This window comes from Helianthus annuus, chromosome 8 (assembly GCF_002127325.2).
Source record: "Helianthus annuus cultivar XRQ/B chromosome 8, HanXRQr2.0-SUNRISE, whole genome shotgun sequence".
NCBI lineage: Eukaryota > Viridiplantae > Streptophyta > Magnoliopsida > Asterales > Asteraceae > Helianthus > Helianthus annuus.
This window is the reverse complement of record NC_035440.2, coordinates 141,076,808-141,090,551: the sequence shown is the minus strand read 5'-3', so window position 1 is coordinate 141,090,551 and position 13,744 is coordinate 141,076,808. Positions and strand designations below refer to the sequence as shown.

The window sequence follows — 13,744 nt, the reverse complement described above, 5'->3', positions numbered from 1 at the left end:
GAAACGAGAACCTGTTTTCAATGCAACATAATTGGTCATATTGCCAAGGATTGTTCTAAGGCAATTCATTCAAAACAGGAAGTGTCTCGTAAACTAAAAGAGAAGATGGTTGAAAATGAACCACCAACCAAACCTTTTATAGTTTTCAAAGACTCAAAATTTGAGGTTGGTGAATGTTCAAAAAGGTTTTACAAGAGGAAAGCAAACCTTGACAACCAAAAATGGGTTGTTAAGAAATCTGATGAAAGTTCTAGCAATGATTCTGATTCGTCAAAATCAGAGGAGCTATCTTCTGGCGATGAATTTGATTCCACAAAGTCAAAGGAGCCACAGGTTGAATCAAAAAGTGAAAAATCAGTTCCTCCAATGGATGATGCAAATTTTCCACCATTGAGGGCTGAAAATTTTAAACAAAAAGTGGGCAAAGTTGAGATTTCAAATCAATTCTTTTCTGAAAAGAAAGAATTTGATGTTGAAAAGGCCTTTAACCTCAAAGTGAAACATATTTTTTGGAAAAATGATTGATGGGAAGGAAAAAGGGGTAAAGGAATTCTATGAGAAGAAGATGAAAGGAAAGAAACCGAGTGTTGATGACTCGGAATCTCCCAAGGTCTGTCAGGCTTGGGAGGATCTCTTTAACTGAAAAACCTGACTTGCCGGAACTCCCAGGTTAGTAATTGGGGAGTATGAATCAGCATCTTTCTTGAGAAAGTTACAGGTTGGTAACAGTGATATTTCGATCTTCAAGTGGTAAACCAGGGACATTAAATTGTACTTGATTTTCTACAAGTGATTTTGTTGATAATAATTCTAAAATTGTTAAAATTGTTTCAAGTGGTTGAAAGAGCAATGTGATGAATTTACCCCAACCTACAAATGGTAAAATCAACAAAACTTATTTTCCGGAAAAACCATTTTGATTAAAACTAACTTAAGTGTTTTGAAATCATAATGGGAAAATAGTTTGTTGTAAGGGGGAGTTCTGATTGTTTATGCCAATTGAATGACGATTTGAAGCAATTCACAACAGTTGTCATTTTACTTGTATAGTTTGTTTTCAAGTTTCTTTAAATGTTTTTGAATTTTAGGGGGAGTAAGAAATTTCAGAAAATCCAAAAACATTAGAAAATTTGAAAAATCCAAAAACATGATAAAAATTAAAAATGAGTTTTGTTGTGAAAAAGAGGAAATGATAGTACATCAGTGGACTATCACATCATGCTAAAGAATTGTAATGTCAAAAATGTGATAAACGATCTCACTGAGGATATGCCAGTAGGTTTTTATACATTCAGTAGGTTGTTTTCGAGATATAAACATAAATTCTAATACTTACTTATATCGTGGGGAACATCTCTCGGATATATGGGTAACCCCTAAAATCTTGTTTGAAAAATTTTCTATTTCTGACATACTAGGTCTTTGTGCGTGGTGATATCTGGGGTATTGTCACACCCCAACCGATGGCGGAAACATCGGAGTGAGACGAGAACTAGATTGCAAGAGACTTAATAACGCTAATTGTGTCAAGTATTTAATGATTACGTTTTACATTGCTTGAACTAGAAATACCCCAAATTTGAAATAAATAATATATACAAAAAAGTATTCAAGTAAATAAATTTCATTTCATGATAATGGTTTATTACAAGATTGGAACAAAATACCACAGGTTTGAAAGTAAATTACATGCCACAAGTATTAAAATTTAAATGCGTTTCTAGGCAATCCTACTAGATTCCTTGCATCATCAAAACCTGCAATACATGTTAAAGCATAGTTCAATACAAAAAGTATTGGCGAGCATACAAGTTTGAGTATAAGAATAAAAATGTTTTAAACTGATTTTTCATGGCAATGATTAAGTACAAACATATTAATTTAAACACGTACGATCGCAAGTATAACACATATGATTTCAAGTATAACACGTATGTGCAAATATAGAGATTATTTGTATAAAAGAAAACTAGCAGGTTTGTGTAATTGATTCAAGGTACATGTATTGCATCCCAAATGTAATAAAGCGTAAAAAGGGATCGAGTATGCTCACAGTGGTTGCGTTTGCGATTCCTTGTAAAATAACGCACGAGTAAAGATTGAGAAACCGAATGAAGGAATGAGAGCGATCATCCTAATTATTTAAAATAACACATAATGAACTCGTTATTATTTATGGATTAAATAAGTAATCCTAATGTTTACGATTTGCATAATAGTTATTTTTATAATTTAACTCGTTCGAAACATGTTATCATAATATTTGTAATCATGTTTTAAAACTTTATAATATAACTAAAAGTTATCTCTGATGTCTAAAAAAAAACATATAGATCTAACTGTTGATAGTTTTCAATAAAATTAATTTATTTGGATCAAAATTGGTATTACTATCATATAATTATTATGAGCTACAATACTGACGGAATCAAGGATTTAGATCTAGAGGGTCAAAATAAAAAGATTAAATTTACCATAATTTACTACAATATTATTATTTTTTTTACCAATCAACTTAGTACACAAACTTTACTAGTTTGTAGGGAAAAAGATTTAATACGAGTTTTATCACAAATTACGTTAAATAAAGTAATAAAAAGAAACACCGGTTAAAATAAGTATTGATATTATTATCCATATGAATAGAAAGTTTGGATGAATAGTGTCATGATAATATATTAACTATTGAGAATAAGAAAACTCATAAAATGTTAAAATTGTAAGAAGCACAATGAAAGCTGATTTTTTATTGTTCTTTATATTTCTAAGATTAGGTATTCAACCTTCACGTGTAATCGAATTACAAAAAAGCAAAACATTTATAAATAAAATGAATATCGTAAGAAAACTTATTATTACATTATACATATTTAAAATAATGAATATCCTAAACCTTAAACCCTAGACCCATAAGAGATATTGTTCCGTTACATAGTGAACTGAATTGAAACCAACCTAACAGCGATATTGGTACCGGTATTTAATTTTATTGTTTTTTGTTTCGATAAACTGAAATCGTATCACTACCATACCGTATTGCACAACATCGGTACTGGTATATATATATATATATATATATATATATATATATATATATATATATATATATATATATATATATATATATATATTATATATATATATATATATATATATATATATATATATATATATATATATATTGTGGTAATTGGTTTCGATATATGTTAATATATAGATAAATGAATATCGGTACCAATAACATAATGCCAATACCGGTATTCGTTTTTATTTTTTCGGTTGATGTAAATTACGTGTTAATTTCTATACCAAGTGCATGTATCGTAAGGGTACTATAACGAACCGATGCCGGTCGAATGCACACGGTAATATACCGCCGCAACGCGCGGGCATACAACCTAGTTATTATTATTAGTTAAACTCAAATGAACTGATAAAATTAAAATAAATAATATCAATCCAGACTCACACTACTTGAAAAGTAAAATCTATGACTAAACATATTATATTTATTGAGCTATTAAAAGAAAACCCATTTGACCCTTATTTACGTAAATACCCCTGCCTTCTTCATTTTAAAACAAAACAAATCGAACAGTGCCAACCATTGTTTCTTTGGTTAGTATATTTTCTCAACAGTTAACATAAAAGTGGTATGGGAATACAATCAGAGAAAAGAAGAGTTATACCGAAACGATGATGAACCGATCCCCGTTGTGATATATGTACGGCTCCGGTGAGCTCGGTTCACTCCGGCTCTTCGAACGATAAAGGCGGTCCTCGTCGTAAACTCCGAATTTGGACCAACTTGAACCACCTCCACTTCCGACGCCGGCTGCCGCCGCGCGTTGGTTCGGTTGTTCATCGTAGACCCGAACCTGAACCGAGATGTGACCGGAACAAACACTGAGTCGAAGCTGAGGTTTGACCAGCTTTGACTTCTGTTGACCGAAAACCCGAAATTCGAGCATGGATCTGATGTTGACCCGAACCCCATAACTAAAACAACCGTACCAATATTTGAGATGAACCAAAAGAAATTTGATGTTGAACCTATTTCACCTGAACATAAACATCTTCAATGTCGTCACCTGTGTCGGATCAAACAGAAACATCATCATCGCCGTCTTCCTCTACCGGTTCGCCGTTGACGGCAGCGCCGTCGCCAGATTTCTGGTCGGTTTGTCACCGGAAAGAGGGAGGTGGGAGAGGAAGCGAGAGAGGAGAGCCAGGGTGTTGTAATGTGTCCATGTGTGTGTGTTTGGAAGAGATCAAGGTCTCTGGGTGTGTGGGTGTAAATTTAGAGGAGGTACAGGGTGTTTTTGCTTTTAAGGTTTTGTGTGTGAGAGCATTCACATCCAGCCCCCTATAATTATACATACATTCCACTAAAAAACAACTTCTATATCAATATATTTCCACTAAAAACAAATATTTTTTCTCTCTCTTTTTCAATTAAATAATATTTTTATACCTTTATCATTACATTTTTCTCTCTCCTTCACTCACAACCACTTTCAATATATATTAAAAAATTATAGTGGGTGAACAGTGTCCCCCCAAATATACAGATGAACAGTAACATTTTCTCTCTCCTCCACTCACAACTATTTTTTATACTCTTTATATTTTAAAAACCCCACACTCACAATTTAGTTCTTTGGATGTGAATGCTCTGAGAGTTGTTTTATTATCAGCCAAATGAAAGGAACATGAGGTAATGTTATGTGCGGCTGAAGATACCCCGTGAAGATTAGGGTTTTCATCTTATTTGTAGCTAGGTTTTCCATCAGTGGGCTTGGGCCCCAGGCCCATAAGCCCACTTACCGTGTTTTTAATGGCCCAAGCGCATTTACGAACCCGTTTTCAAACCTGAACATTGTCTAAGATCGTAAAATAAAATTTTAGATTTAAAAATATGTAAAATAGTACCGGTTGTCGTTGTTTCGCGTTTGATCGTCGGTTGCGTAAAAAGCACGTAAAATGCGTCGTTCGCCATTTTAAATCCATTTTTTGTCCAGTTACGACTGTGGTTCTAAAATTAGAAACTGAACACGAACTTTATAAAAACCGGAAATTACGGAAATACTAGGCGTTACAGTCCCCCCTACTTTAGGAAATTTCGTCCCGAAATTTATTCAAGTATATGTTTGGATACATCCGAAAAGTAGATTGTGAGTGATCAAAGTTTGTATTCAATAAGGTCTAAGGAAACACTAAATTTCTCATGGCACGTTTTTACGAAAGTTTGGTAATATGGTAGGAACACTTATATATAGGAAGTACCAGTGGCGTATCCACCATGTTCATATCATGTTACGTCCATTTCGCGACTTGGTGTCGTGTTACGTTCCGTGTTATGATACACAGTAGAATCTTCTATGGTTTTCATGCATCTACCAATATAATCCCGTATGCATCCGCGATTATTTTGGTAGGTGCGTGATCCGCATAGTTTGTACTAGTAGTGTACGGGTCAGGGTATATTAACGTATTATGAGTGATAATGATAGCGTATAGAATTTTAAGTAAGCATGCATGATTGTATTTAAGTATGAGAGAGGTTATAAGTATGAGTATGATTAAAGTCTTGAATAGTCCACACGAGATATTTAGTTAACTAGATTAACGCATTACTGGCATATGATCTCCCTGGTCAAACCATCATGTCCGCAAGTATGTATGAATGTCTTAACATGACCGCAAGTCCATGCGGCGGGCGTTACTCCTATAGCGCTACACAAGCGCTATATATGTTAAGGTGAGGCTTCATCCAAAGTTAATGACAAATGTCAACCGAACGTTTAACGCAAGCGTCATCTAATCATAGCACATGTCATCATTTCGTTGCTATGAAAAGATCCGTAATGTATAAAGCGTCATCTAATCATAGCACATGTCATCATTTCGTTGCTATGAAAAGATCCGTAATGTATGAATGAATGTCTTGACATTACCACAAATCCATATGGCGGTAGGCTACTCCTATAGTGCTTCACAAGCACTACATATGTCAAGGTGTGGCTTCTTTCGAAGCTAATGACCAATTCATCACATAAAGAATGTCCAGTAATCCCGAATCAAGTATAACGTATCAGTATGCGTGTATTAATTTATTGTGTAAAACGATGATTAGGTAACAAGTATTAGGTCGCATAAAAGTTAAGTTAATATAAAAGAGAGGCTTGATATGTGACAACCCGAATTCTCAAGGTTAGTGATGTTTTGTCTTGTGATCTTAACTCCTCATCATCCTCCCTTCGTTATGTTAAATGTTCGGTTTGTATAACTCCGTTAGATTTATTTGTGTGTTAATTTGTTTGTTAATAATTTGGCACTTTGGGTCGTACACCTTCTGGGCCGCATTCGCACATCTTAAACCCAACAATGTATTGGCCCAATGTAACACCTCGTAAAATCACGCCCAATGATGTATTGACACGTGTAATAAACCCTAATAAAGTCCAATATTGTGACAACTCGAACTTTAGACTTACTTTGTGTAACGATACGTGTTTACGAGAACGTTATTAATTGAATGAATGTTTGTTTATGTGCATTATGTGTGTATGTATGTTATGCGTTGCACAGCCCAAACTACACACTAAAACCCGATTGCACAAGGCTAACCGGTCACACAAGCCCGTTTGGGCCACACTTTGAAATCGGATCCATTAGGCAGCCGAGTTGGGCTCGGCCCACTCCCCACTCGCAAACACTAGACCCTTTGGTAAGGGTTTGATTCTCATTGTTGTTACAAAACATAACACACACACAACCCTAGAAGCTCTTGCTCTCTCTCTCTCTCGTTTTACTTGGAACCCGACGGCACAAGATCCACACTACTCGGATCATCCTTACTACTCGTAATCCGGTTAGTGTTTGTTATTAAATTGCTTGTTAAATGATGCTTTGGTTGTGGATCATCGGATTGTTTGTATGATGTTAGTATGTTGATTATGCTAGTATAATGATAAAGTGTTTGAAATCGGCTCATGTATGTTTATAAGATGATGATTTATTTGATGATAATTGTTTGGGTTCTGTTAATCGGCCACCATGTTTTTATACTCGGATTATTGCATGATATTGGTAGTTTGGATGTTGCAAATTGATAATGTTTGAGTGTGCATGTAACCGGTTGATTGATGTTAAACCCGAATAATTTACTTAGATCCGTATGAATGTTAGGATGGTTATTCTTGAACATGATATGAACAGGTTGAATGTGTTTTGAAACTGATTAAATTATGAGTTTGATCTGATTCCCGAAACTGCCAAACTTGTTTGCTGAAATTACGGAAGTGATTGAGATTGAATTTAGGGACATCAGGAAATCAGTTACACACTGGGTTGCGACTCAGATTGCGAGTCGAAACCTCACAATCACGACTCGAGACCACAACAGCACAAGCCGAGACCATGGTTGCGAGTCCCGTTGCGACTCGTAACCGGACCATGATAAGCCGAAATCACCATTGCGACTCGCAACCTCCTGTTGCGACTCGTAATCAGCTGTTGTGACTCGTAATCCCGGTTGCGACTCGAGATCGCCGGTTGCGACTCGAGACTAGCTGCACGTACACTGTTTTGGGCCTACACTGTCACGGGCCCAATCTTATGACTGTTATGTTATTGGACTGCTTATCTGTTTGGGCTGACATGTTATTTGGGCTGTTTGTATTTCAGGCTTAGACATTGGATCGCACATGAATGTTAATGCTATGCTCTTACCTGTTCACATGCATACGTGATAGTAACGTGTTAACATATGTGATGCACACGTGTATAATTTGAAGTCAAAACCTGACTCGTATAATAACCATGATAGGACGTGGTTGACCATTTACTTGCTACCTGTACTCTTTGTGTATCTGCCGAGCAAACCAAGGTGAGTTCACACAGCCAAGGCATGGGATTCCCGGGTTGGGAATTGGGTTGGATATGTTGGAAAGAATTACTCGTATTTACGCATACTCTAGACTATAGACCATCGTCCTCAGGTAGTCAGGACACGTTACGTAAAGCCTACGTAACCCAGTATAATTGCCATTTGTCTCCCGGGTCGGGAGGACACGTTGCGTAAAGCCTACGTAACCCAATACCATCCACTGGCTTCCGGGTCGGAAGGCCACGCTGCGTAAAGCCTACGTAGCCCCCACGCGTACCATGTCCTCGGGGAAGGGCACGTCACGTAAAGCCTACGTGACCCTGTACGTATTCCTGTTCTCGGTAAAGAAGAATGTCACACCCCCAAAATCCACCTGCGGAGTATCACCGCTTGGGAGCGTGACTGACCAGGATCGAGCCACCAATCATATTGAACATGCATATAGTATTAAGTAAGATAGAAGAAAACCATCCGTTCAATACAAAAGGTGTTCAAAACATGTTATCGTTTTAAAGTGTAGCGGAAGCATAGTAATAATCCAACAATAGTAAATAGTTCAAATGTTATAATAGTTCAGCATAGAAACCACGAATCCTTGTCCACAACGACCCGCTTCTCCAGTGCAAGCTCCAAGTACCTAACGATCTGCAAGGCATGTAACAGAATGGTCAACAAACTAGTTGAGCGAGTTCACAGAAAGTAGATGCGTAATAGTAAGTTCGTTTGTAACAGGTGGCTCTACTGGGCCGATTGTATGTTCTACTGGTGGTGGTGTTCCACGTTACTGGTGGTGGTGTTCCACGTTACTGTGTGGTGGTGTTCCACGTTACTGTGTGGTGGTGTTCCACGTTACTGTGTGGTGGTGTTCCACGTTACTGTGTGGTGGTGTTCCACGTTACTGTGTGGTGGTGTTCCACGTTACTGTGTGGTGGTGTTCCACGTTACTGTGTGGTGGTGTTCCACGTTACTGTGTGGTGGTGTTCCACGTTACTGTGTGGTGGTGTTCCACGTTACTGTGTGGTGGTGTTCCACGTTACTGTGTGGTGGTGTTCCACGTTGTATAACCACTAGACTACTCGTAACTATAGGTATCCTTCACAACCGAGGATAGTAAAGTAGTAGTCTAGGCATAGTGTCAATAAAGTATCTAATCAACCTTTCAATCCCATTCCCAACACCCCGGGAATCCCATGCCTTGGTAAGAGTGTGAACTCACCTTGGTTTGCTCGGTATGCTAGATTATGCACTCACAAGTAATTAGTCACGTCCTATTGTATGCACGTATAACAAATCAGTTCATGTTCGCAATGATACGCATGCAGTTTAATGTTCACATAACAGTCAGTTTGCATAACGGCACAACACGTATTACTTCACGTATACAAATGTTAACGTTCATCACGCATGGCATGCCAAATAAATCAAACATATAATTCCATCTTTCAAAGTACATTCATAACCAAGCATCTTTCGATCCACCCTTATCTTTCGACACATTAGTTATCTCAGTTATCTTTCGGACCGAAGGTTATGTTTCGAACCTAATGTCATCTTTCGATCACACACATATCTTTCGGTCAACATGTATCTTTCGGTCAACAGATATCTTTCGGTCACAACTATGTTTCGACTACAAGCATCTTTCGACAATAACTATGTTTCGAGTAGACAAGTATCTTTCGACATAAGCAGTTACGTTTTCATAATCAGTTACGCTTATTCAAAGTTTCTAAGTTTTATCCGTGATTATCAATTAACACATTTTCCAGAAATCGGTTATCCAAAATCGATCAAACAGGGACTTTCATAATAAACCTCATGAACCCTAATTTCACCAAAAGAACAAGATTGACACTTTATCCTATACGATCCGATTTCAAGAACAACGAACAATAACAAATCCGAATTGCATAATATCACAACCAATCCATAAAACCTTATCATCATACAATATCACAACGGATCCGATTTGCTAGCCGATTAATCAACAGAATCTTGACAATCATGGCAGTTCACTTTAATTATCCTTGCTAAACCATTATAACATTCATACCGTACGTATCCGATCATATAAACACATATTGCAAGACAATTAGACAATTATAACATTCATACCGTACATTTAGTGACAAATCATATACACTAGACACTAACCGGGATAGAAAGCAACAAGAGTTGATCAGCAAGTAGTCTCCGCAAATTCGTGGTTGCCGTCACACACAATGGAGCTAGGGTTTGAACAATAACAGCCAACATACATGTTTTCACGTTTTTAAATCGTATCACAGGAATGGGCCAAGCCCATTAAATGACTGGGCCGAAGGATGTCGAAGGATTCCTTCATGGCCCGAATGATATGTTTCGAGACTTATCAATCCGAAGGATGATCTTCCGGATCGAAGGATGTGTTTCGTCATCCTTCGATTCATGCACCATGTTTCGTGGACATCCTTCGAAGGTTGTTTGTGTAATGTAATGTGTTTCATGCTAACTAGTTTACAAGTTTCATAATGTAGCAAACAACTATGCACGATCAAATAATCAAAACGTATATATATATATTTTCATTAACACACAACTCGTATAATTCAAGTCCACAATCCAACAACTAAACAGTCAAAGTCAAAGTCAACGCGCATTTAATGCGAAAGTGAAAGTCAGAAACTCGAGTTGTCACATTATCCCCAACTTGAAAGAAATTTCGTCCCGAAATTTGGTACGCACTTACTGAGGTAGCTAGGCAAGTTACATAGTTCACCGGTTTTCCTGGGGTGTCACATCATCCCCCCGTTGATTTGGAATTTCGTCCCGAAATTCAGTAGTAGTAGCTTCAGCCTCAGAAGTGGATGCATTGGGTTCGAATAGCTGGGGGTACTTTTCTGTCATTTGATCTTCGCGTTCCCAGGTGTACTCTGGGCCACGTCGGGAGTTCCAACGAACTCGAACAAGAGGGATTCTCTCGTGTTTGAGGACCTTAACATCCCGGTCCGTGATTTCAACTGGTTCCTCGACGAACTGCAACCGCTCGTCGATAGTCAGTTCCTTAAAGGAACTATGAGGGTCTTATCTGACAGACACTTCTTCAGATTCGACACGTGAAATACATAGGGAACTGCACCGAGTTCAGTTGGTAGGTTCAGTCTGTAGGCTACTGGGCCTATTCCTTCAGTGATTTCAAATGGTCCAACATACCGTGGATTGAGTTTGCCTCGTTTACTAAATCGAACCACACCCTTCCAGGGTGAGACTTTCAATAAAACCCGGTCCCCGACCTGAAATTCCAAGGCTTGCTACGCTTGCCCGCGTAGGCTTTCTGACGGTCGCGTGCTGCCGTCATGCGTTGTCGTATCTGTGCAATCTTTTCTATAGCGTCCACTACAATCTCTGGACCCGTAATTCGACTATCCCCCACCTCTGCCCAACAGAGAGGTGACCGGCATTTACGTCCGTAGAATGCCTCGAATGGAGCGGCTTGAATGCTGGTGTGATAACTGTTATTGTACGAAAACTCCACTAAAGGGAGGTGCTTTTCCCAGCCGTTGCCGAAATCAATAACACACGCTCGAAGCATGTCTTGAATAGTTCGCTCAGACTGCCCATCCGTCTGAGGGTGATATGCTGTGCTCATGTCTAAACGTGAGCCAAACGCTTTGTGCATCGCATGCCGTAGTTCTGACGTGAATCGTGCATCCCGATCCGAAATAGTAGAAATGGGCACCCCGTGCCTCGAAACAACTTCCTTGAGGTAGATATCTGCGAGAGTGGAGAACTTATCCGTTTCCTTAATAGCCAGGAAGTGTGCAGACTTGGTGAGTCGATCCACGATCACCCATATTGTGTCGTTCCCACGCTGAGATCTCAGTAGGCCTGTAACAAAGTCCATGGAAATTTCTTCCCATTTCCACTGTGGTATCGTAGGCTATTGAAGTAGGCCAGCTGGTTTCTGATATTCGACCTTGACTCTCGCACAGGTCAAGCATTTTCCAACGTACGTAGCAATGTGGGCCTTCATACTAGGCCACCAATATGTAGTGCTGATGTCGTGGTACATTTTATCCGACCCTGGATGTACCGAGTAGCGAGACTTGTGTGCTTCGTCCATTACGAGTTCGCGTAAACCGCCATAGAGAGGGACCCAAATCCGGCCCGTGACATAGTAGGCGCCGTCCGCCTTTTGTTCCATTTGTTGTCGTGAGCCGCATAAGGCTTCAGCCTTGACGTTTTCGGGCTTCAGGGCTTTTGTCTGAGCAGCTCGTATCTGAGCAGGAAGGCTAGACTGAATCGTAAGCTGTAGCGCTCGCACGCGCCGTGGTAAAGTGTCCTTTCGACTAAGGGCATCCGCCACAACATTGGCTTTGCCTGGATGATACTTGATAGCGCATTCGTAATCGTTAAGTAACTCGACCCATCGTCGTTGACGCATATTCAGACCCTTCTGCTTAAGGATATGCTCGAGACTCCTGTGATCGGTGTAAATCGTGCACCTGGTACCGTACAGGTAGTGTCGCCATATCTTAAGCGCGAAAACAACAGCTCCCAGCTCTAAATCGTGCGTCGTGTAGTTGCGCTCGTGAACCTTGAGTTGACGAGAGGCGTAAGCGATAACCTTGTCGCGCTGCATTAACACACATCCCAGTCCCCGAATGGATGCATCACAATAAACCACGAAGTCGTCTGTGCCCTCTGGCAATGAGAGGATAGGTGCACTGCAAAGTCTATCCTTTAGGTGCTGAAAAGCAGTCTCCTGGGGCTCTCCCCAGCGATAGGTAACACCCTTCTGTGTCAGTAGCGTATGTGGTTGCGTGATCTTTGAAAAGTCTCAAATAAACCGTCTGTAGTAACCTGCCAGACCCAAGAATTGACGTATTTCTGTCGGTGTACGCGGTGCGGGCCAGTTTCTGATCGAATCTACCTTGGATGGATCGACATGTATCCCATCCTTGTTCACTACGTGGCCTAAGAAGTGGACTTTACGAAGCCAGAAGTCGCATTTAGAAAGCTTGGCGTACAACTGTTCCTTCCGAAGGAGTTCCAAAATAAGACGAAGATGCTGCTCGTGCTCCTCCTGACTCTTGGAGTAGATCAGAATGTCGTTGATGGAGTCAAGAACATTTTGTCTAGGTAGGGTTTGCACACTCTGTTCGTAATGTCCATAAATACGGCGGGTGTGTTCAATAATATCAAACCATTTATCACATCAATCATAAAATATAGTAGTTGAAATAATTCATAAAACCCAAAACATTTGATGTTCAAACCAAACTTTGTTCGAATAGTGGAAACATAATAATGAAAAAAAAAACCCAAAAAGAAGTCATAAGTTCAATTAGCGTTCATTGCGTCTCCTCCTCCTAACATGAAAACTCGACCTCTTGCCTCGTTGCCATTGTTATTGTTGTTTCCCCCGTTGTTGTCGTTGTTCCCGTTGCCCTGGTTATTGTTGTGGTTCTGATTCTGGTTCAACTGAGGACAATCGCGTTTGTAGTGTCCTTCTGCCCCACACTGGAAACATCCCCGGTTTCCACGCTGTGGTTGCTGCTGCTGGTTCTGTGGAGCTGGCGGTGGGAGTTGCTGGTTCTGATTTGCAGGCCGTGGACTCCTACAGTCTTTGGCCTCATGACCCATCTTGAGGCATCTTTGACAACGAACCTTATTACACTGGCCACTGTGATGTTTGTTGCAGGTGTTACACTTTGGGAGATTTCCTCGATACCCTCCCTGTTTATGGCTGCTAGAGGAGTGCTGACTTGGACTCTGGTAGCTGTCTGTCTTTCGCTGCTGAGACTGCGACTGCACTGAAGCTGACCCCTTGCTAGAATCCCCCTCCCATTTTCTTTTACTTTCACTGGGAGT

The 13,744-nt window shown here is 39.6% G+C and overlaps 1 protein-coding gene across 3 annotated transcripts; it reads right to left on the bottom strand.

Annotated features, from left to right (window-relative positions):
• Positions 1–1,608: 1,608 nt before the first annotated feature.
• LOC110873861 lies at positions 1,609–4,315 on the bottom strand. 3 transcript variants are annotated; one of them, XM_022122873.1, is made up of 3 exons: positions 3,690–4,315; positions 2,054–2,134; positions 1,609–1,757 (listed from the first exon to the last, which is right to left on the bottom strand). In XM_022122873.1, exons 1-3 carry the CDS (start codon positions 3,969–3,971, stop codon positions 1,734–1,736), a joined length of 387 nt encoding a protein of 128 aa, XP_021978565.1. In that variant the 5' UTR covers positions 3,972–4,315; the 3' UTR covers positions 1,609–1,733. The 3 variants fall into 3 exon arrangements, with proteins under 3 accessions (XP_021978565.1, XP_021978566.1, XP_035832459.1); XM_022122874.2 differs by lacking the exon at positions 2,054–2,134; XM_035976566.1 differs by lacking the exon at positions 1,609–1,757 and having other exon boundaries at positions 1,779–2,134.
• Between the last annotated feature and the right edge of the window lie 9,429 nt (positions 4,316–13,744).

Coding starts and splice junctions, on each gene's coding strand:
- LOC110873861 (XM_035976566.1), bottom strand. CDS start 3,997: ATGGGGTTCGGGTCAACATCAGATCCATGCTCGAATTTCGGGTTTTCG. Junction 2,135..3,689: donor ATCGGTTCATCATCGTTTCG/GTATAACTCTTC, acceptor TTAAATAATTAG/GATGATCGCTCTCATTCCTT.